The following is a 25173-nucleotide window of genomic DNA, read 5'->3' as shown; positions in this document are numbered from 1 at the left end:
AGCTGGGCTGGTCAAGAATTCTGTCTATGGCTGCTGTCAGTTGGTGTACACAATACTGAGCTAGATGGACAAATTGTTTGATTCGAAAGATGGCAGATCTGTATGTTTAATCAAAAACTATGCTCTGAACAGTCTCATGCAGAAACCCAGCAGATGCATTCCTTTTTCTCATTAAAAGTAAATTATTTCCACAATAGTGAAAAGCTTAAAAAGTGAGCCGTTAGAGCTTCAGTAAGAACCCTCCCACACTGTGCAATGTACTCTTATAATATTGTACTCAAGGGGGTGATTATTATTAATTCTTCTTAACTACCTTTTAAACCCAAGAAGTGCTCAAACTAATTTACAAATTAGTTAAAAAAAAATTAAAGCTCCCAAAATATATCAGAAAACAAACAGCTCAGTTAAACCTGGGATATTGCCATATATATATATATATATATATATATATATATATATATATATATATATATATATTGTATAGCAGAGTTCACCTAGAAGGCTTAGAAACACATGGAAAAAGAAATCTAAACAATACACTAGACAAAAATTATATACAATATTAAGTTGGACACAGCACAAGATTGTTATTACCCTTTGCTGCCTCTTGAAATATTAACCTATTTGTTTCAGCAGGGGGCGCATGTGTGAAGTTAAATGAACCTGTTTTAAAAGAACTACAAAAAAAAAAAAATGTAATGGTGGAGTCTAGCTCCAGCCCATAATAGAGGGTTTTGAGATTTAACATTTTAATGATTGGGTTCCTACCAAAAATTATTTTCAATTTAAAAAATATTTCTTTGGCGTGAATAGCAAGCAGTTTCTAATCTGGTCAGTTTCAGATTTGTCACCGTTACTGGTCTCTTGGCATGTAGATGATGTGGTGTAATGTCAGGAATGAGTAAAGAAACTTTTGAGCTTACAGTGAAGTTCACTCTACCACTCCATTACATGTGCGTTGTTAAACCACTGATATTAAATTAGATGTCGAGCCCCAGTACTGATAAAGGAAGTTTCTGTCTCCCATTACTGTACAGAAGCGATTTTTTGTGCACAGTTAATCCTGCACACAAGCCATCCTCCCTTTGTTTGTTGGAGACTGGATCATGTCTTAAGTTTTGATATATCTGTGGTTGCAGACATTGCTTCTTTGTGATCACCAAACTGACTGATACCCAGAAGCATTTGATATCCAACACAGCTTGTTATTGTATATGTATGGGCGCTATGTGGCTGACACAAAATATATTTAAAAAATATCACGTCTTTGTAGTCTTCTTATTTAGGAGAAAGAGATGCCTCTTCTTTTAAGCGGCATAAGAATCTTTCATATAAACTTTGGAGCAATACCATAATGCTTAGTATTTTGTTGTTGTTTTCTCAAATTGTACATTGACCTTCTGTTTAGTTGTTGGAGAAAAATATTTCCATTAAGTAGGGCTGGAGATAAATGCTAAGGCTGCAGTTCTCAACACTCTTGCTTGAGAGTAAGTCCTCTTGAACTCAAGTAAGTCCTCTTGAAACTTGCTTCTAAGTCAACCTGCCGAGAACCTTGCAACTACAGTTGCAACTTATTTATCAACGAATTTTTTATCTGTGGATTTGTCTCAATGCGAATGGGGTGGGGGAACTGAAAGTCACACACACCTTTGCCTCCTTTGCCCTTCGCTGGCTTCTTGCTCCATTTCCAGGCAGCCCAAAACACTGCAGAAAGGCTCAGGGAATATATTCCCTGGCACAGGCAGGGAAATAGCCCTGGAGCCATGGAAGAGGTTCCCCTTGCAAAGGAACAGTAACACTCCTGGAGCTCCTGAGCCAGCAAAGAGGCTAAAGAGGGGAAGGGGGGGCAGAAAACCTCTGTAGCCAGAGCACGTGGAGCTCCCTCCCTCCCTCCCTCATGCACACACGCACAGGGGTAGGTGCTGTAGCAACAGAGGGGATTGCTTTAAAAAACCCAGGGAGTGTTTGCCAATTCCCCCCTCCCCCCAGATGGAGCAGGCTCTCCTGCTCCAGCCACACAAACAAAATAGCCCAGCAAGTAAGCCTTCCCAGCAAGCAAAGCATGAGATTTAGGCTACAATCCTCTCCACACTTTCCTGGGAGTAAGCCCTATTGACTAGAATGGACTTACTTCTGAGTAGAAATGCATAGGACTAGACTCTTAAAAGCTCAGCATCCCACCTGTGAAAGAGGGAGGAGGGGGAGGCTAAGGAGGGGAGGGAATTGATAACAGCTGCCTTAGTTTCCTTCCACCCGGAAGTGTCAGGCTGCCGCTTATTTGCTTAACTCTATGGAATTTAGCACAATGCTTTTTTTGTTAATTAAGCCCAGTCACTAAACAGAACTAATGCATATAAATAGGTTCCACCTGTATAGTCATTACTCCTAAGTAAGGTCCCAATCCTATCCAACTTTCCAGTGCTGATACAGCCATACCAATGGGGCATGCACTGCACCCTGCAGTGGGGGGGTCAGTCATGGAGGCCTTCTCAAGGTGAGGGAACATTTATTTACCTTGGGGCTGCAATTGCAGCTGTGCTGGAATTGGAATAGTAGAATTGTGCTGGAAAGTTGAATAGGAGTCGACTCTCAGTCCCACAGAGCTCAAGGGGACTTATTCCCAGGTAAGTGCGTATAGGATTGCAGCTTTAGCGAAGAGGGAGATAACAGGGAAGTTATTTCTTTAATCTAAATATAATTCTGGAATCTTAACTGTTGGCACAGCTGCCACACTGCATCTTGACTTCGTTGGGGGCTTACTGAAAGAATGGTGCTTTCAATCAGCCGCTCATATTTGGGACTTTGTGCATGATTAAGGTGGCAGGCTGCTTGTTTCCTAGCAATTTTTGTCTTCCTTCTGTAACCCATATGCTGCTTTGTTGTCCCATACATGGTATTTATAGCGTCCTGTGGAATGGAACAGCGTTGCACAACGATATTCTTGTTAAAGACGAAGAACAGGGCAATTAAAATGCCAAACGCCATAGAAACGTGAAAGCAAGACATTCCCCTGAACTCATTTGCCAGCTTGTAGCCTTCACATTGTGTGCTGAATGACAATTTCTAAATGAAGGGCTGATGAACTGGTAACACTTAGCAACACTTCAGTTGAAAAGAAAACTCCTTTGTCCAAGGAAGTCAGGGTGGTGTACATAGCTCCTTCTCTTTTTTTTTATCCTTGCAACAACCCTGTGAGGTAGGTTGAGGCTGGGCGAAGGTAACAGGCCCAAGGTAAGTCTAACTCCCAAACCACAACACCATCCTGGCTCAGTAACAATGCCCATTGTTCAAATACTTTGTTCTGGGCAAAGACAAATGTGCAGGCATTGTAGCTGACCATTTCCCCACCATAAAATGTCACATCATGGTGAAGCTCCCCTGGCCCCTATGTTATATGCTCAACCAGTCTGAGTTTCATCCTTGTTGCAATTTGGGGCCCATGAGAAGGGCGTAAAGGGCCCAGGGTCAAGAGGGGGGGCCCAGGAGCCAGAGGAAGAGGCCAGAAATTTCCTGGGATCTTACATATCTGCTCTCACCCAGACTTGCTGCCCGCACGGGATGCTGGAGGGCCCTACCACAGGCACATGATGTCAGCTGTGGCCACAAGCCATATGTGCACAAGATGTCATCACAAGCCATATGTGCCAGGCTGAGGAATGCATACATGACACTCTGCAATCCTGTCCAGACTTTCCCGGGAATAAGCCTCATTGACTATAGTGGGACTTATTTCTGAGTAGACATGCATAAGATTGGGCTCAAAGTGTCATATCTGGGAGGAAACAGGCCTGTTACAGTAGCTCTTTGGCTTGTGCATCTGCTTACCATGAATAGGAGCTCAGGGACACAGCTGCAAGAATACAGCTGCTGCAGAAGCAAGTTTTGGTATGCACCTGACACTTTCCATTCTGGGTTGAATCTAAATATGATGCTAATTTTCTCACTGATTTTCTATATTTTAAAGATTTAGAGAGACTTTAGAGTGTATTAACTGCCTTTTGCCATGCTGGTTTTCCTCAACAGGTTTTCCTCAACAGAAAACCTGATAGACAGGGTTCCAAAGACTTTTCCAGTTGTCGCCAACCTCCCCTCACTCTGTTTCGCCTCCTCAACCCTTTGGGAAGGGGCCCAAAAGAAACTACCCCCTGATAAAATTCCTCTCCGAGATCCTGTTGCAATTAAGATAGCAGCTGGCAGATAGCAAAGCAACCCTTCCATCACCACAGTCTGCACAGGTGCATGCACACACAGCCAGACAAACAGAAAAGTCAGGATTTAGCCAATCCCCTGAAAGAGTGCAGGGTGGGGGCCTCCCCTTAGTGGGGAGGGCACTCCACTGAATTAGTGCCACCCCTGAATCATCCCTGCTTTTGTTGAAATTGTACATTCTGTTTGCTTATCATCGTAGTCAACAAGAAGACCGGGTGTGACGCTTGTTTTCCATTACAATGAGAAGCAGCTAATGGGCAAGAAAATGGCATTGAACCCCCTTGCTGAAGAAAAAGTTACTACCTTTATAAAAACGAGCCCAACTGTTTTACTGATCAAGTGGACAGTGAGTTCCAGGGAATTCTGAGCGCTCGTGGCTGAATAAAAGATTATTCTCTTATTTGAAGGGTATTCTTCATGTTCTCCTAGAAGAGCTAAGCTGTGCATTCAGCAAAGAGCTACTCATACAAAGAGCATCAGCATACACTGGGACTGACGCTTCTGAACAGAAACTATTTCTTGTAGTGACTCTTTGTTTCTTTTCTGAATGTTGATCTATGCTGCTTCCCTCTGCATCTGTTACATCAATATAGAAATGTAACCTCTATGTAGAGTGAAAGAAAAGCCTTATTCTTACCTGTCTCGTATCTGATGTGCGTGGCAAGTACCAACGGAGCTTCTGCAGTCTTTACAATCAAATGCATCGGGGCGGATCAATGCTTGGAACTGATGTGCTTTTAATACCTGTGGGCAGTGCCATAATTGAGCAATAGACTGTGCTAGGTAAATATTGAAGGGTATAATCAAGGGACCACAGACCTCTCCTATGCTTCCATTTGTCTTGTTTCCAACTAGAAACCAGTTGACCTCAGTTGTTTACTCATTCAATTTTCAGTGGCAAACATTAAACTAGCAACAATCCTTTTAAATGTAGTCTGTGTAATAATTGATCCGAGACCTTCTGGTCTCCAGCAGAAGTAATGACTTAAAGAAAGGACAACTGGTTTTTGGCAGTGAAGCTTTATGCAAAATCCAACTGTACTTTTTTCTTCCTTTTTTTTCCTTTTACAAAGCACACAGCTGGTTTATTGTAATGTATAACTCAGTCTGCAACTTTGATGTATTTGAAATGCAGGGATGAGATGGTTGTGTATTGCAGTTGAAGGATATGATAAGAAGCTGGGTCTGCTAACCACGGAGAGACATCTGCTATTTTCTGTCTGAAACATTTTTCCTGCCATGGCGCAAAATGTTTCTAAGCTCATAAACATTATAGTTATTTGTCTGACAGCTCCACATAATAAGAACAGCAAAACATTAGGTAACCGAGATCAAGCAAGATTCTAACCCATCTATGAGATATTGTCTAGCAAAGCCTGGTCTGAAACCATTTCTAGACCTGCATTTATTTTTCATTTGATGTTCATACTCTGTGTTTCAGTTAAATTATCCAAACTTGAGTCTTGGGAATCTATTTAATTGCTTTAATTTTGCCTTCATTGAACATCAAACACAAGTCTCCTTCCCTGGATTTTCTCCAGAATGCCAACAGCCGTTCTGATCTCCAGTGGGAGGGAGTTCCAGAGGCTGGGTACAACAACAGAGAAGGCCCTGTCTGAGTTTCTGCCAACCACATTTCCAGTAAAGACACTACCCACAACAGGGGTTACCTAGGGATCCTTACAGGGTAGACAAATTCATATGGTGAGAGATGATCCTTCAGGTATTTAGGTTCTGATCCATAGGTCACCAGAACTCTGAACTGTAGTGGGATAATAGGGGGTCTGACATAGTTATGACCCTGGCTTCATTCAAACAGCCTAATGCAGCACTTCCCAATTTTTGGTGTCCCCCGACACCCCTGCATACTGCAAATGCAGCACACGGCTCCAGGAAGTAACAAGTGATTATGTCATTGCTGGTTACTTCCAGGTTTGGAGACCATGACAGGAGCTACAAGCAGCAGTAAGAGGTTCAGGGTGAGCGGGAAGTCTTTTCCTAGTGCACAAAAACTGGAGGAGCTCAGCCCACCAGGCTGAGCCTCCTTCTGCTGCCGCTTATAGTTCCCTTCGCAATCTAGTTGCCAGCTGTGGGCCCACGTTGACCCAGAGAGTGCCTTGCCAACACCCCAGCGAACCGCGATGCACAATTCGGGAACCCTGGCTCAGTGGCTGTGTTCTGCACCAAACAGTCTTCAGGGGCAGTCTCACATTGAGGGCTTTACAGTACAGGAAGGCCTCCGTATTCGTGGATTCCATATCTCAGTTAACCACATGTTGGGTCTGCCTTTGCCTTATAAGTAATTAAAAACGTCACTTCCACTTTTCACAAAAAACAGGAAGTTTTATTTTTCCAATACCTACAGTCATTCTGAGCCCAGCAAAGGCCAAGGTGGTCACACACAGCCTCTGATGGGCTCAGAAAAACCTCCATGGATTTATGTACGAGTTTGCCAGGGGGTTACAGAACGGAACCTTATGGATACGGGGGCATGCCTGTAGTTCAAATTCAGTGTCACCAATGCAAGGTGTGGTGATTCCAAGAAAGGACACAGTTGATACATCAACCTAAGCCAGCAAATTGCACTCCTGATCACAGCTATCACCTAGGCCTCAAGTTCAAAGTCACACTGAGGAACAACCCGAAACTGTGAACCTGAGCCTTCCCTTGAAATCTGAGTGCAACCCCATCCAATTCAATTTGACAATTCAATCCCGTGATCACAGATCTCCACATTATTAGCATCTACTTCGTATCTGGATTTAATTTCAGTTAGTCCTCAACCAGTCCAGGAGTCATTGATTCCAGGCATTGATTCAGTATTTTCACAGTTTCCATAGATAATGATAAAAATGAGAGATACAGCTGGGTGTCATTGCATATCAATGACACTTTCTCCATCCCAGCACCAGACCTGAAGCCAGATTGAATAGTATCTAGTCTGAAATCTGTCCAGTAGAGCCTGCTGAGAATCCTAGCACCTTTAGATGAGTTAGCTGGGGCAATGTGTATAAATGAGACTCTGGGTCTCAGTTGTGGAAGGTTTGTGTCTGGGGTAGACAAACAGTCCTCAACAGTCCTGGTTTAGAAGCCAGGACTAATCCAAATACAAGAGTTTTTGTTTAAGGAACTAAGACTCCTTAGTTCTCCGGCTCTGTGCTGCCAGCCACAGTCACAAATGTGCCGTAAGGCATGTTTGCAGGGCTTCCGCCGGTGCTAGCCCAAGTTCTGTGGCTCGGCAGTCACCTGGACTGCCAGGCTGCAGAATAGGAGGTGGGGGTGTGGACGGGGGCGTGGGGGAGGTGTTCCAGGAAGGGGGGAGGCCGGCGGGGGCGGATGGGAGGCATGCTGAGGGGCGGGCAGGAGGCGTGTTGGGGGAGGGAGATAGGTGGATCCATGGAGCTGTGCTCTGCAGGATCCAGGGTGCTTGTGCAGGGCTGCGCGCCCTACATGAGCACCTTTACTTTAGCGCTGACCCTTTGGTCGAGTAGACCCTTTGGTACAGCCCCATTGCGGGGCTGCTTACCTTACTTGGGGGAAGGGGATGAATGTCCCCTTCTCCCAAGGTGCCTCCCGTGGTAGCGCGGGAGGCTCAGGATTTGGCGGCAGCCCTTTTTGGTGCCACCGAGCCTGGGCACTGAGGGTAGCTCAGGATTGGGCTGCCCGGCTGCAATCCTAACCAACTTTCCAACACTAACATAAGAGCAATGCAACTCCGTAAGGGAACAAACATTGCCTTACCTTGAGGAGGCCTCTGTGACTGCCCCCCGACTGCAGGATGCAGCACATGCCCCACTGGCGCAGCTATGTCAGTGCTGGAAAGTTGGTTAGGATTGCGCCCTAAAATGCAATAGGTTGTTAAACTTGGTTTTCGGAATGAGTTAGCATTACAGGTCCAACCTTAGTATACATGGATATTTTATACACAGATTTCACTCAACGCACATGGCCACTGCAAATGAGAAGAAATGTACTGATCCCTGGAGAAGCGCAAAAATGCACCCCTTTAGAATGCTTTTTTTACTGTTGTAGAGATTTTTATCTCAACAAGATGAGAAGGGCCCTTTAAATTAAAGGAAAACAGTCTTTTACAATAGTTAGAGCAGTCATTTTCAACCACTGTGCCGTGGCACACTGGTGTGCCACGAGTGGTCCACAGGTGTGCCACAGGAATTTGGGGGAAGGTCATTTATTAATAGGGCCAATGGGAGATGTGAGCCCCTACTGGCAGCATGGTGTACCTTGTCAATTGTCAAAAACCTGGTGGTGTGCTTTGACCATTTTATTGCCTTGTCAGTGTGCTGTGAGATGGAAAAGGCTGATAATCACTGAGTTAGAGAGACGGCAGTCAGCTGACAATCCATCAATCATTCTCTCTCCAAGCAACCCCCTCCCTGCCCCCTGAACACTTGATTGTTGGATTGTCATCTTAATGACTATTTTGACATCACAAAGGTCAACAAGGCTGTTTCTAAATCTCCTGAGCAAAGGAACTTTGTTTTTTAAATTGATTTCGTTGATCCAGGTGAGTTCTGGGAACAGAACCTGAGCAACTCAACCTGTATAGTGTTTGAAGGTGAGGCAGCGGTTCTGCTCATTCATGGTAATTGCCATCTTCCATTCGCTTTCCTTCAATAGAAATATCAAAGGCCACAAGCCTGCACCTTTGAGTAACCAAAATTGATCGCTGTCTTATTTTTCCATAAACATGCATAGGAGTGCTCTGCAAGTTTCTCCTCCCTGCAAAGAACCCTTAGTATGTCAAATTTCACCTAAAGTGGACATGTGTGGGTAGGTGAATAAAATTGACCCAGTACTACTCAGCATTTCCCAACTGTAATTCCCAGGGAACAATAATTCCGGGGGGGGGGGGGGAGCTGTGACGTTTAAAATATGAACAGTTTCTCCTTACTTGTGAAATTGTGGGCAAATGTTTTGTGACAGCTTGATTCAAATTCAAGAGGGCTGGCAGATACCAGTTCCTTTGCACCCAGGGACTTCCACTTAGCCACCCCTGGTATAGACTAATGCAGCTGCTCCCTTCTTTATTCATGAAATTGTTCCCAAATCTAAGGAATACCATGAATATGCCCACTCTTAGAAAAACTACAATGCTACAAAACTAGAATGCACTTAGTCGTACAAATACAGCACTGCTAACATTCAAGACCAAAGTCCTCAAATCTCTGCCAGGAACCAATAAAACTGACCAGTCAGCGTGACACAGTGTGTGATGGTCCGTTGCTGTGTCACTGTTGCTTGCTGTACTAGCCTCTCTGCCTAACAGGAGCCTGCCGTGTGACACTGCCTTCATTGTTGACTGCCATGCTCTCATTGCTGCTGTGGAGTCCCTGGTCATTTGTAAAACATTTCTTGCACTTTCTACGTGGTAAAAATAGCATACAACCTGAAGTGAGAAAGTGTTTTCTAGTTTGTGTCCATTATGAGAAAAGGTTTAAGATCTCAAGGGAGCGTGCCTGGGCTTTTGTGCATACCATGCTCCAAAAAGTTACAATGCTGCCTCCAAGGATGCTGAATTCTGTGACCTAATGGCCCAGTCCTACCTTGGGCCTGTGTCAGCAGAGCGTGCACTCCTCCAGTGGGTGCTGTCATAAAGTGTTGTAAAGCACTTTGCGATAGCACATCTAGTAGGTGTACCAGCAGGAATACCAGAGTCTTCCCATTGGTGCTAACAGCTGGACTACTGGATCAGATAAATTTGGTGCAGAATGGGGTAGAACAGGGTGGGGAGCGGTAACAGGGACGGGGTGAATAGATAGGGCCTGGAAGGAGGCAGGATCATTGGTGCCTGCTCTCACCATACCCTATTCCCCTTCCTGGCCCTAAACTACCAACATGGATCAACTCGGACTTGTGCCAACAATATCGCTGGCACAAGTCTTGGTTGACCCATTTTGGCTGCCAGGGCTTATCCAGGGGCAAGGAAACAAATGTCTCCTTACCCGAAGGAGTCGTCTAGGAGCCAAAATTCCCCCACAGGGTGCAATTTGAGAAAACGTTAAATTCTGAAAGTTTTGAAAAAAGTCTGAAATTTTGAATTCAAGTTTGAAATAAGTCTTAAATTCTGAAATAAGTCAGAATTTCCGAGTTATTTCTTTACAAGTCAGAAATTCTTCAGCCTCAGTAACCAAATACTTTTGTTTCAATAAATCAGGAACACTTTCAAAAGCTTAACTGGAGTCGGCATACTCCATGTGTTTCACTTACTTCTAGGCAAACTGTGAGTGCCACTTCTAAAGAATCTCTTTTTCATTATCATATAATTTTTTTGCTTTAAATATCCAGAATTCTTACTTTTGATTTAAAAGTAATTTAGATGGTTTGAATCAAGTTGCATGCTGAATTTATATTACTTTGGATGCAATCCTATCTTGCGCTGGAACAGGCAAGCCAAGAGGCTTGCACTGTATCCAGCACAGGATTGTGGCCATAAGCAGCTCAGCCAGAGGTAAGGGGAAACAGTTTCCCTTACTTCCGGGTGAGGGCTGCTGGCCCCTTTGGGTCTGGGATCCAGCATAACTGCTGGATCCCAAGCCTGCCTCCTGCTCCCTGCCCACCCACCCCCTGGGCCGCCCACCACCCGCCCTCCCCCTGCCCAGGAACGCCTCCCCCCGCCTACCTTTGCTGCTTGTGTTGGCCCGGCTGGCCCAACATAAACCTCAGAGAGGAAGCCGGCGTGGAGGCTTACATCAGCATCCACAGGCCGGCGCTTCTCAGAGCACCGGCCTGGCTTCCTCTCAAGGAGGCGCAAGGGACTTGCGCCGGTCCAAGCCATTTCTAGGATTGCGCCCTTAGTCTCTTCAAACTTTCTGAAGAACAAATATTAGGCATTGCCATTTTGTTCCTTGTGACCTCAATCACCTGTAGAATCCTGATACCAGTTCTAGTTTCACTAATAATGAATCCTAATTGCATTTGACCTGTTATGGTTAGTGTTTAACTTGTTATACCATCTTTCAGCAATTTTTTTGTTTGTTTTTAATCCTTACAGAATTAACTTGACTGACCCCCAAGATACAGTGAAACAAGCCCATCACTGTGAATATAGCTCTTCCGTATTTGCCTCTCAGTGAAATCAAGGAGCTTCCTCACCCCACCCCTCTCCCCAGCCAAAATGAATGAACAAGACTGCTCTTGTCTTTCAGAATACTGCATAAAACTGTTTCCACTAATGAGTTTACATTTTTAACTTAATCAACCTGGAAATCAGATATTGCACGTTCTGTACAGTGCAGGTTGACTGATGGTATTAATTTTATAGAAAAAGATGCTAGAGTACACCAGTACAAAGTTCACCTGAGATTAGCCATAAAAAGCGTATTTTCAAACTTTGAACTGAGTCTCCGATCAATACATTTGGATCATGGACTCTTATTCATGAATAATGCTTGTTTGCTGAACAGCCATCCTGGGAACTGTATTGTGAATTGGAAAGCAGATTATAGATTTATATTTCTTATATGCAGTATATATTCCTTATCATACAGCTTCTGTGTACCAGAGACGTGGTGTGGAGGCGACAGGTGAGGCAGAACTGCCGCACCAAAGGCTTTCGAAAAGCACCCACACCACAGCTGTGAGCACGCAAGCATTCCCAACTCATGCGCTCTGAACAGTGGCTGGAGCACGTGGGTTACATGTGTTCGCGCGCTCATAGCCACAGTGCAGCACCGCTTTTTGAAGGACTTTGGTGGGGCAGTTCTACCTCACCTGCCATCCCCACACCATATATCCCTGTTGTGTATGCAAGTGAACCCTAATCAGTTCTATGCTTTCGATACAGCCCAATTCACAGTTGGTGTCAGGTTTTAAATAGCAATGTGAGTACGTTATATGGCCACCCTTTCTGTGAAGTAAGGTACAGCACCTGCCTCAGGAAGCAGATCTCATATGCCATTAAAGGGAAGGATCCATTTTTCAAGTATCTACATTGTATGTAACACGTTAAACTCAAAGCAAGAACCTAAATAGCTGGTGCATATCTGGGAGGCCTCATAGGGCAGGCTGGGGTGTTATGCAGGATAAGGGGAAAAAATCCCCTTACCCCGTGGTGACCTCCAGCCTGCTCTTAACCTGCATTGGATCTAGTGCAGGCCATTGTGGCCTGGCTGTACTGGTGCAGGTTAGGATTGCACTGTGAGTTACTTCTCTCTTTCCAACTGAATTTCCCAGCATATTTATTTTAATGCAGCTGTAGGTCAGATTTGATCAGAGCAGTGGCACTGGGGGAGGGAGTGCTTAACCTTTTTTTCCTCATCCTCTTCCTGATATAGAGACTTCCCACACCCCATTGTTTTTTGCCCAATACAGAATTGAGATGATATTATTATTATTATTATTATTATTATTATTATTATTATTATTATTATTATTATTATTATTATTATCATCATCATCATCATCATCATCATCATCATCATCCCCGAAGGGACTCAAGGCGGCTTACAAAACAAGGTTAAAACAAATCAAAAACATAATTTAAAAACAGATAAAAAACATAACATTTCATAGAAACAGTAGTCAGATAAAAACTAGTCAGGTAAGAGCATAGCACAGCAAATTAGAAAAGGATCAGGCCTGTGAACAGATGTTAAAAAATATTAAGAGATGTTAAAAAGATGTTAAAATGGCCAGGAACTCAGAAGGCTTGTCTAAACAGAAGGTTCTTCAGGCCTCACCGAAAAGTTACAAGAGTGGGAGCAGTTCTTAAGTCAAGGGGAAGGGAATTCCATAGTGTTGGTGCTACTACTGAGAAGGCCCTATTTCTTGCCACTGCCCCACGTATTTCCCTAGGCTGCGGCACTTGTAAAAAGGCCTTCTCTGATGACCTAAGAGGACGAGCCAGATTGTACGGGAGTACCCTGGCCCAGAGCAGTATAGGGCTTTAAAGGTCAAAACCAGCACCTTGAATTGGGCCCGGAAACGAATGGGCAGCCAGTGCAGTGGCTGGAGAAGTGGACTGACAGAGTCAAACTGTCTACCTCCAGTAACTACACGGGCCGCCACATTCTGCACTAGTTGCAGTTTCCGAAACCTTCTTCAAGGGCAGCCCCACATAGAGCGTGTTACAATAATCTAGCCTCGATGTCACCGTGGAATGGATCACTGTGGCCAGGTTTGCACGATCCAATTATGAATATTTATATACCACATTTCCACCAAAAAAAAGTTCACAAACCTGTTTACAGAGAAAATCAAATAACTCAATAGTTCCCTGTCCTAAAAGGGCTCAAAATCTATAAAAAAATTCAGAAGCACCCCAGCAAACAGCCACTAGAAAAGGCACTGTGCTGGGGTGAAGAGGAGCAGTTACTCTCCTGCTGCTAAATATAAGAGGAGCACCATTTGGAAAAGTGCCTCTTTGCCAGTTGGTCTTATCAAGTTGATTTTATTTATCAGTGTGTGCTCCTTTGACATTTGCCAGAAAGAGGTAGTTTAAAAAAAAGCAACAAAAACTAATAATAAAACAATACAATGACTCAATTAGAAGTATATTCTGGCATTTTTTGCCACCTTTGTGAGGGCTTTTTTTCATTTCATGGAGATACTACGAAGAAAGTATTTGTTTCTTTGATTGCTAGTGGAAGTTGGAAAATCCACCTTGCACCTGTTACATTAAGATAAATTTTAATAAAAGTTGTATTGATGAAATGATTGCAGCATTCAGCCTGGGGATCGTTCAGAGCTTTGGTTCCTGTGCCAGCAGACATGTTCTAAAAAGGAAAGGCTGTTGAGTATTTACTTAGATTTTTCTTAGTAAAGGCATGCAGGCACTACTATTAAGACCAGATTTGCTCGACATCTAATGTGTCAGTTTAGTATATGAAGGAAAAGGAAGAAGTATCCATTTTACCTGATCCAGTACAGGCCTGCAATACACATGCCAGTGTTGTGTTTGAGTTGAATCTGCATTATGAGCTTGCTGTCAAACCTGGTGCGGGGATAATGTCCCTGTGGCACAGTTTAAATTGCTTATTCTGATGCTCCGTTCTGATTTGAATCCTCTCAAATATGGTTCTTCTGGTTGTTATTTTGTAAAGCCTATGAGACATTTGCTTTGTTGCAACTGCCTGCTTTTCCTGGAAAAAAAAAATTACAAAAATGGACACATTAAAATTTTACACTATGCCAAATACGCTTAACATTGACCGAAACACACTCACCTCCATCAAGCAGGGAGCGAGTGACTCTTTGTTTGCATCTCTCTTCTTTTGCCTGCCTCTCTCCTTCAGCCTTATTCCTGCAGCACTCTCATTGCCGAGGGAACAAGGGAGAATCGGCTAACAGAGCCAGGCTGACTGAGGAGTGGGAAATGGCAGGCCACGTTTTTAGCGGCTCAAAGACTATCTTTGTTTGCTCACAGTTCTGCATCTTGCATGTGCCCTAGTTATTCATAGGCATGCCATAACAGTAATTTACAATATTTCTGGCATTTCTGTGTGCAGAAACATGATTTTTAAAGTGAGGCAACATTGCAAACATGTGAAATTTAATCAGAACCTTGCAGCTTGATGTTAAATATACATGTGAGACCGTCCTGGGTAGCTTATTCTATATTAATCACTTTTTAACCATTTTGACAGGTGGAAAGAATGTATAAGGACTCACTTTTAGTGGCTTGTTTTGCACGTTTTGCTTTAAATAGTGCCATACTGGTTGCCCAGGGTACAAATGGGGTAGTCAGATCAATTAGTCTTGAGTACATTTTCACTTCATCACCACATTCTCCTGCTGCATCTGCTTCTTGGCCTGGCAATTCTACTGTCGAGGCTTGATTCCGTTTTAAGAGACTTATGCTGCAGTTGTTTCCTGAATGTTAAGTTCCATTGAACACACTGGGTTTGACTTCTGACTAAACATGTTTAGGATTGCACTGTTAGTCTGACTGACTCTTCTGAATCCAGGCCAGAATCAGGGAAAGAGCTCGAGTGGACGCAGCCTGAGCAACATCTTTGGCATAGGTTGGAAGGGAGGTCTGGCATAATCTAAATTTTAGTGTGTTTTTTTTTAAACCTTCAGTACTGATTATCCAAGAGAACACACTTTTACTTATCAGTAGAAGCAGAAGAACGCTATCTGGCTGGTAACATCCAAGAAGTGGACATAAGCCACTACGGATCTATACAAAATGTGCCTGGAGGTCACCCAGCCACACTGGAGTACATCACACCAAAAAGACCATCACTGGGCTTGAGAAGAAGGGCTTGAACATTCAGAAGGCCAACACGACTATTTTGTAAATCAGTCATCTTTTTGCCATTGTGGAAGCAACATCATTCTTCATTGGGAGCTCTCCTTGGTCCTGCAGAGCCTGCCCCTATTTTTGCTACCAGGGATCTGCTCACTTACATTTCGCTAGTGGAGGACTTGGGTCTTGCTTAGTATCCCAAAGGACCATAACGTGACCAGAAAAGGATGTGCTGTAACTGGTCCATGCAATTTGCAATCTGACTCCACACAGTGTTCAGTGTCATTGACAAGATATTGTTGCTAGCGTACATAAAAGCATCATGTAGCTTAAGGAACTGACACATTACTTCTCTTGTCCAGATCTTGATGTCAGTTGATTCTTTTATGGATTTCTTAGTAAGAAATTCTTTCTGTCAGGGTACAAATGGAAGGCAAGATTTCTGATTTCTCCAACGTAATAAATCTGTAAAGTGAACATGCTACCTAGTGTGCTGCTTGACCTGTGCTGTATTCTGTTATGAAGCTACAGTTAATAATTGCTAAGCTTTCCTGTTGTGCAAGCAAATTTTTTAATAGAGATACAAGTTAACTCACCTAACGTGAGGCAGAAGGATAAAACAAGGCCTGCAGAACTTGAGCAACCTTAAAAATTTGCTTAAGAGCAACACATGGTTGCAGCAACTGTTACCCTGCACATGCCCGATCTTGTCTGATCTTGGAAGCTAAGCAGGGTCAGGCCTGGTTAGTACTTGGATGGGAGACCACCTTGGAATACCGGCTGCTGTAGGCTTATACCATAGTCTTTCAAGACTGAAGGTTGCCAACCAACCAACACATGGTTCTATAAACACAGTTTTCAGTTCTGATCAGTTTCAAGAAACTGGGGATGCTGAACCCATCCCATGATTCTGGCTTACCTATAAGATCTTGCAGTTAAGGCATTAGTGAAAGTGTTCTAAATTCATGGCAGAAATAGTATAGGCGTTTATATTTGGAAGGATGTGTCCATCTTTGGAATGGGAAAGAGACAGATAAACCTGTAGAGAATGAACAAAATAGAAGGGTAGATTCTCAAAACCATTGATACTGTATCTGCCCATAATGTCCAGTAACAGTCTGATCCTACCTAAATACCTGCATTGATGCAGCAGTTCTAATTTGAAATCTGCTGCATCCTACAGGAGGGGCAAGTTGGTCTCCCAAGGTCTCCTCACAGTAAGAGAACCTGTTTACTTGCCCCAAGAATGGCCTCTGTTGGCCTGGTGGATCTATGTGGACCTGCACCAGCTGTGTAGCTGACTCAAGTCCAAGTGGATCTGTGAAGGTGAATTGAGCCCAAGAAGGCAAATCAGGCCTGGGAAGTGCATAAGGATTCAGCAGACACCACTGCCACTGAACCCGTACCCTTCTGGAGCCCAATCTGCCTTCCTCCCCACCCTTGCTGCCTCCCTGTTCCGCTCACCCCGCCTTCCTCCTGCCACTCACATGATCTTACCTGCAGTGGCAGGTAGGATAATGCAAGTGGCAGGAGGAAGGCAAGAGGTAAGTGGAATGGAGAGGATGCCTGCAATAGCCATGCAGAGCCATTTCCGGTGGCAGTCAGCCTGTGCGCACCAGTGTGTCACCTATTTATGCTGCCAGGACACTTGTTCTGGCTGCATAGCACACCTTCAGGATTGGGCTATATGTATGTGAGGGTATAACAGAAAGTTATAACTTCATAGGGATATACACCAAGTGCCTGACTTTGTATCTCTTGAGGCTGCTTCACATGTACCTGTACATTTCTTGGTAACTCAACGATTGAACCAATGAACCCACTCAGTTGAATAGTGTGATAGTTAAGGGCTATATGAATGCTCTATCCATATCTGTTCCTTCACACATCAGCCAACAACCTTTTATAGAAAATTAACTTCATTTTCTTCTTCAGAGTGACAAATGGGATGCTTCATTACAATTTCACCAGTCTGGATAACTTCATGGACCTTCTTTGGGAAAACAAGCTATATCCAGGTAAGTCTAGCCAGTTCTAAGCTCCACAGTATAGTGTTAGCTAAGGGTAGCTGGAGTTTGCCTTATATCAAGAACAACAGGAATTTAACAAGTCATTGGTGCAATTTATTTTCGGTTAAACTTCTACCAACCTTGATAGGAATTTGTCATGACCCAAGAACAAGGAAAAATAGCAAGTTTGTTCCATCAATGCAATGTCAGCACTGAAGTGTACATTCCCAGTTCGGCCCAATGGCTGCCTTTTTCTTCAACCTGAAGAAAACCAATGGCTCATATTGGATGGGTGTGTGGCCAAGTGTGACACTTTTCAAAGGTCACTGAGCAGATGTACAGGCTTCCCTTTCCTGGGGTCATGATATTTCTCCCAGAGATCTATCCTCTCCTTGCAGTTTCCCGAACATGATATCCTACAAAATTTCTTTAAAATGGATACAAGGTGTTAAATTCATTCCTCTTAGGCAGGGGTGTCCAAACTTTTTAGCAGGAGGGCCACATCATCTCTCTGACACTGTGTCAGGGGCCGGGGGAAAAAAAGAGTTAATTTACATTTCAAATTTGAATAAATTTATATAAATGAATACATTAGAGATGGAAGTTAATATGAATGAATGAAGGTCTTGCAATATCTCATGGCCTATAAATGGCCTTACACAAAGCAAGGCTGGCCTTTCCTTTGCTGCCACTGCTGCATCACAGATGTCAAACAACAAGCAGGGAGGGAGCTCTCATCCCACTGCTCACACAAGAGGTCGAACAGTTGCTGTCATGCTGAGAGCAGTTGTGTCGGGCCAGCATGGGCTCCAGCAAGTCTCTGGAGGGCCAGAGCTCATTGGAGATTGGGGGCTCCCTGCGGGCCGGATTGGGATTCCTCGAGGGCCACAAGTGGCCCCAGGGCTGGGGTTTGGGCTCCCCTGCTCTTAGGGAATGTGTTCTTGTAAGGATTTCTAAGAATGCCTGTGAAGCACTTTGAGCACTTAGGAGAAGCTCTGGGTAACTGCAAATCAGACTGTTTAAAATATAAGCCAAGTTAATAGAACAAATTCTCTATATGTGAAGCTTCATTAGTACATCAGGTCCTTGGCATCTTTGAATCCCCAAACCACTACTGAGTCATAATCCAATCAATTTTCATGTTTTTTTTTTACTGTACTTAGGGTTCGAATTGATGGGCAGTCCCTCAGGATTCTTCACTGACTTTGAAGATAAAGAGCAGGTGATACAGTGGAAGAACTTGATTGCCCAGTTGGCCAAAAGATATATAGGTGAGTTAATGAAATGATCTGTTCAGCGTTGGCATGAACACAAATAACTTACTGGTGTTATAAATGCAAAAAGCATTATGTTTACCCCTGAACCTTTGTGTAATTAACCTGAAGTTTGGATGATTTGTAGTTTATAGCTCGCTAGATTATATATGGTAGCAATGAGGTGTGTGGGAGAAAATTAGCGGAATTCCATTGGCAACAGACACTATTAACGTAAGGAATTCCTAGACTGAATTGATCATTAAATTAAAGCCCCAGTCCTTTCCTCCACCAGCCCAGAATATGCAACATGGGTGACAACTCACACACTGCATGCTATAATATGAGGGGAGGCTGATGAGACAGCTCAGGAGAGGAAAGTAAAAAACCTTTTGACATATCTCCATAGGCTGCCTGGCCTCCAAGGGATTTCCCTGTGCCTGTACCACTTCTGTACACCTTTGCTGGTGTATGAAGAAGACTACTGGGTGTGGTTCTGAGCTGGGAAGAGGGGATAGGATCTTGGCAGGCATCCCTGCCACTGAGATCCTTCCTCCCTGTCCCCTAACTACCCCTGGTTCAGCTTACTCCCCTCACCAATCCTTCCCCAAATCACACACACACACACCCCCCCCCCGCTGCTTTACTTACTCCAGCAGGGTGTCCAAGAGTTGCTAGCATGCACACAGAGCCTCCAGCCATTTGCACTAGCAGCTCCTTAGCACAAAGCAACATGGCGTTTGCAGTGCTACATCAGGACTTATGGCAGCAGATTACGAGATCCGTCACCATAAGAGCACAATATGATTGGGTTGCAAGGCTGCTCTCAGGTCAAATGTTGGGTTCGGCCATAGAATAATTGTTGGTGAATGCATACTGATCTCTTGGTCATGTGTGAACATGCCCTCAAAGGTAGAGTTTGTTCCATTTGAAAAAGAGATTGGTTCAGAACAGCAGTCCTTCAGCTGAGGTTTTTGTTTTTTGGCCAGATTAACAGAGTATTGTATAACACCACAACCATAATGGAAATTTGATTTCCAGAGCGGTATGGATTGAAGCATGTTGCTAAGTGGAATTTTGAAACATGGAATGAACCGGATCACCATGACTTTGACAATGTGTCCATGACACTCAACGGTAAGCTGCTTTTGTCTCTTTCCTTTTTGTTAAACCTTTAGAATGGAATGGGAAGGGTAGAAGCACAGTCAGGCATCAGGGTTGATCTCTTCTTTCAGATTCTGTAAATGCGCAGCTCTCATCTGCCAGAGATGTGGCTGTTTTTCTATTCAAACACTCAACATATATAAAGTGCCAAAGTTATCACAAGGATTACTTCAGGAATGTCCCTTAGGACCCAATCCTAAAGGCCCTTAGTGCCGGCACTAAATTCCTCATAACCGATGGGGAATTAAATGCATGATATATGTTCCATGACATTTCTATGCAAAGCGCCAATTGGTGCCAACCCCAGGTTGCCTGGGGCCCTGGGTCAGAGCCCTGCACTGGACCCCATGGCACCTACCCCAATGGCACACTGAATGCTACTACTGGTACTGAAGGTTTGGGATCCCCTTGGCCAGGTGGGTCATTTGATGGGTGTCGGTTCTAGCTAGTACCCAACCTAGCTGACCCCTGACTCCCAGTATACGCAAGATAAGCACAGTGACCATAAACAACAGCAACCACCAGCAATAACTCAAATAATCCTAGTTTTGCTCTATTAATTTGACACCTATAGTGGGAGAGGAGGCGTTGGTCCTGATTGAATCCTAAACAAATAACCCTCAAACATCATGACGAATTTTAGTTCAGCAATACCATGGTGGAATCTCCAGTAGAAGTCTTTGTTGTTGTAGAACGGAAACACTCAGGTCATCAGCAAAGTGTCCTGGAAGACTGAAATGTTGGTTAGGCATTAGTGTGTGGGTGAGATAATTGCAAATACAGAAGAATATACATTTATACCATGTTTTGTGGCAGTGTGTTCTGAACAGTGAGATGTCTTCTACTATTAGCAAAATGCTATTAAAAAAATCTACTGAGCCTCCTATAATGATTTTATTTTGTTTTTAGGATTTCTCAACTACTATGATGCTTGTTCTGAAGGATTAAGACAAGCCAGTCCCCAGCTGAAACTAGGAGGTCCTGGAGATTCCTTCCACCCATTGCCCAAGTCCCCAATATGCTGGAGCCTGCTTCGCCACTGCTACAATGGAACCAATTTCTTCACTGGAGAGACAGGAGTCCGGCTGGATTACATTGCTATGCATAAGAAGGTCAGCTCTCAGATTGATTGCTGTGGAATTTGGAGCACATAGAAAATTTCTGTTCCCAGTGAAATGTTATGTTTATTTGCCTTTGTGCATGTATGCTAAGCTAAAATTAATTACTAGTCAACCTGCTATTGTGCCTCACAGAGAAAGGAGAGCAGAATTGTTATGGCAAAGGGGGCCTAAGCTGCATTTAATCTGCATCAAACACAGAGATAGAAAATGAGAAAAACCTTCCAGGCTCACCCTGGTTCCCATCTCAGCTGTCTATGGATAGTTGGAAGAACAGGTGGATGGAAAAGGAAAAGGAGAAAAGGAACAGCAATGGCCTTGCTCTTCTCTACCTCCCACAGCTTGTTCTCCTGCCTTCTCTCCACACAGTACAGCAGTGGGGTAACTGGCCTCTCTAGCACCCAGGGCCGTGACTTGCAACATCACTCCCAGAAGTGCCTGACCTTGAAATAACTGTGCTGACAAAATGATGTCACCACCAATTACTTTGGGGCTACAGCGTGCTTGGAGCTGTTGTGCACACTGGTGTATCTAGGGGTGTCAAGGGGGTCAAGTGCCCCAGAGCATCACACCTATGGGGGCACCATCTTCCTCACTCCCCCTGCACCTTCATTGCCCCTATCTGGAGGCCTTCAGAGGGCCAGGGAGGCTGCATATTGCCTCCCAGGCCCTCCAGAGGCTTTCTAAGGCCTCTGGAGGGTTTTTAAACCCCACTTTGGGTTTTTGAACAAAAACCAGGTTTTGAGGCCCTTAGAATGCCTTTTGTTTAACGGAGAGGCCTCCCTGGCCCTCAGAAGTCCTTCTTAGGGCCTTAAAATGTCACTTTCTGTTTTCAGACAAAAATCAGAAGTGAGGTTTTGACACCTCAGAAGGCCTCAAGACAAGACGGTAGGGGGCGGCATTCTCCTCTGTAAGGTAGCATTATGTGATCCTGGCCACAGGTAGCACAGGGGCCAGAATCACCAGTGGTTGTGTGCCACTATGAGCATCTGATGGCTTTTTTGTCTTTTTCCCCTCGAAAACTGGGAAAGGGAGTGAAAAAACTAATACTCGGACATTCTAAGCGGTTTGCAACCACTCCAAGTGACTGCGAAGGGCGGGGTGCAGGAGATGGTACTGTGGCAGCAGATAAAGAATAAGTTATTTCATTACTTAAATTTCCAAGATTATGAGTCCCTTGGGAACGTAAATCTGTGTGTATGGGTATCTAGAAAAAATTGCTATAACCTGAATTGAACCCAATGAAAAAAAGACTAGGTATCTTATTAACGATGATCATGATGCTGTTTCTTAATGCAGGGAGCTGGGAGTTCCCTTTACATCTTAGAGCAAGAAACCGAAGCAGTGGGACAGATCCAGAAACTCTTCCCTGACTTCACCTCAGTGCCAGTTTACAATGATGAGGCAGACCCATTGGTCGGGTGGGCAGTTCCACAGCCATGGAGAGCTGATGTCACCTATGCAGCTATGGTGGCAAAGGTAAGGCCACTCCTGATCAGGGATGTGTGGTGTGGGGGTGGCAGTTCATGCAGAACTGCCCAACTGGCATTCTCTGAGAACTGATGCAGCCTAACCTGGTGATTGAGCAAACGTTCTGCTCACTTGCATCCATGTTGATGTGTGAACTGGGTCACTGTAAGATTTAAGTTTCAAACTCCCAAGTCCTCTATTTAGTTATATCCTATCCTTCCTCCAGAGAGCCCAGGGCAGCGCGCGCAGTTATCCTTTCCCCCTTTTGTCCTCACAGCAACCCTGTGGGGGCGTTTAGAGTAATAGAATCTGGTCCAAATTGGTAATTTGGTAATAGAGTAATAGAATCTGGTCCAAATTCAGCAACTGGTCCAAAGTCACTGAATCAGCTTTGTGGCTAAGCTGAGATTTGAACCCAGATCTCCCCAGTCTTCATGTAACTATGCAGTAAAACATTCTAGCCAGGGAGTCCCTGCTGAATGTAACTAGTGATATAATAACTAACACAGTATTTATCTTTACAGTATCAGTGTAGTGGCAATGAGGAAGCTTGCAAGGAAGGATTAACGTAAGTTAATCACACTCGTACCCACACAGAGTCCTCTGCTCATGTACTGGAAGGATTTATTTACCAAAGTAGCTGTACTTTCAATATTATGAGCAACTCTGAACAAAAGCCCATGAATTTCTGAATCCATTACGCGCTACTGTAAAACCATTAACTATTTTGAAATGTCCCTATGATGGTTCCAGAAAACACCACAGGAATAGGCGAAGATTTCTTATTGGCTGAAATTCTTGATTTGCAGTGCAAAGCAAACTCTGCAGAATTTTTCAGTGTAAAGAATATAATAGTGCTGATTTGTCACTCTGTTGGGGTTGACCTGATAAACAGTATGGGTGGCCCTACCTGTGCCTTCTCACCAACAACATAACTTATGACATGTGCACCCCCTAGTGGACCAATAGCACATTTGCAGCTTATGATTTTGTCATCAGATATACATTTCAATCATTTCCCATGTTACTGTGCTCTGTGGCAATGGTTCCCAAACTTTTTTGATTGGTAACTCCCTTGACCTACTGGGCCATTGGCCACAGCTCCCCATTAGAGCTACAATCCTATATATTGTATAGGATGGCAGATTTTTTTGCGAGGTTTCTGCCGTTCCCCTGGCTGGTTGTCACAGCTCTGCAGGGAACCACAGCTTACAGTTTGGGAACCACTGCTCTGCAGACATGAGCCTTCTCTATCAGTCAAAGACTGTAGCACTAAATGGACACATGAATGTGTGGCTGAGGCTGCAATCCTATACACACTTCCTTGGAGTTAAGCACTATTGAACCCAATGGGGCTGGCTTCTGAATAGATATGCATAGGGTTGTGCTGTGAGTGAGAGATCCTGCACCTCAATTGGGGTTTTGCTATTGTCCCATGTCCCCTACAATGCAGGGCTTTCTCTGGATCTATTGGCATATTCAGTCCATTAATCTAGTGTTGAATTCTGAAGTGATGAGAATGGTCTCTCCTGCATATGTGAAACAGCCTTGTTGTTACATGAATATTAGTAGGCCCATTGAGAGCTCAGAATGCATGCATGGGAACAAGGGTGTGCTTTTCCTCCCCCCCCCCTTCCTTGGTTACACACTGTGGATTGTTATTGTGTATAGTAGCTTTCTGGTCAAAGACTGTTAATACTCACATAGGCAGCAGAATAAATGACATGCAAAGTCTCAGTCTACTCAGAATACCTTCTGAAATGTATGTTTTCTCTTCAGTGTTAGTGTTAACAATCTGCTTCATAAGAAAGCATGAAGAACTTAGGGTGCAATCCTAACCCGCTTTCTAGCACTGACATAAGGGCAATGCAGATCTGAGGTAAGGCAACAAACATTTCCTTACTTTGAGGAGGCCTCCGTGAGTGCCACCCAACTGCAGGATGCAGCACACATCCCATTAGCACAGCAACGCCAGTGCTGGAAAGTTGGTTAGAATTTGGGCCTTGTTGGCATCCTTCAGTCTCGGAAGACTATGGTATCGCGCTCTAAATGGTGGTTCTGGAACAGAGTGTCCTCTCCAGTGCGCAAAGCCTGGGTAAAGTAGATATTGAGGATAGACTGTTTCCCATGCAGCAAAGCCCCCCTCTCCATGTCGCTGAAATGGTCCAATGGAAAGGCAGAGGCCAATACGGTTGGTTCCAGTGGCGTCGCAGGAGTTGCCAGAACTTGACTGTGTTCGGCCATGAACTGCCTCAGGGACTCTGGCTCTGGATTTTGCCTCGAGGTTGACTCCTGAAGCCTTTTCCATAACTGGATGTAGCCACAAGGCAGTGGAGGTTTGGGATCAGAGTTTTCCTTCTCTCAGATGAGCTGCCTTCCCAGGCTAACAAGTTCCATCTACCCGGTGGCTGTTTAGTCGCCTCTTACGACAAGTACAGTCAAACTGAGGGCCTATTCTTATCGCCTTAATGTCAGATTTTGCCACTCTGTAGCATCTCAATACACACAACAAAAAGGCCAGCCACAATTTGTTGCCTTTGTGCAGAATTGTCAAAAAAAATCTCTACTGTGAAGCTTTGACCTTCCTGGTGCCCAGATGCAGACCACCCTTCATGAACAAACCTTCTCTCATGGAGCACGTCTGTATAACGTTTGACACTCCAAGCCAGATGCTGTTCATTAGCTATGTATGGTTGCCCACAAAGGACATAGTAAATCTTCTGATTGTAGTTCCTGCTTAA

At 44.2% G+C, this 25173-nt stretch overlaps 1 protein-coding gene across 2 annotated transcripts in view; it reads left to right on the top strand.

Annotated features, from left to right (window-relative positions):
* The window catches only part of IDUA (alpha-L-iduronidase), a 58755-nt gene that overhangs the window by 13782 nt on the left and 19800 nt on the right, over positions 1-25173 (top strand). For both annotated transcript variants that reach the window (XM_066617848.1, XM_066617849.1), the window contains exons 3-7: positions 17354-17436; positions 18591-18698; positions 19722-19817; positions 20754-20956; positions 22262-22441. In XM_066617848.1, coding sequence (XP_066473945.1) covers positions 17354-17436; positions 18591-18698; positions 19722-19817; positions 20754-20956; positions 22262-22441 — 670 coding nt within the window. The remainder of the gene's footprint in view (positions 1-17353; positions 17437-18590; positions 18699-19721; positions 19818-20753; positions 20957-22261; positions 22442-25173) is intronic.

The sequence above is a fragment of the Tiliqua scincoides genome, chromosome 2 (assembly GCF_035046505.1).
Source record: "Tiliqua scincoides isolate rTilSci1 chromosome 2, rTilSci1.hap2, whole genome shotgun sequence".
NCBI classification, from domain to species: domain Eukaryota; kingdom Metazoa; phylum Chordata; class Lepidosauria; order Squamata; family Scincidae; genus Tiliqua; species Tiliqua scincoides.
This window is presented reverse-complemented; position numbering and strand designations above follow the sequence as displayed.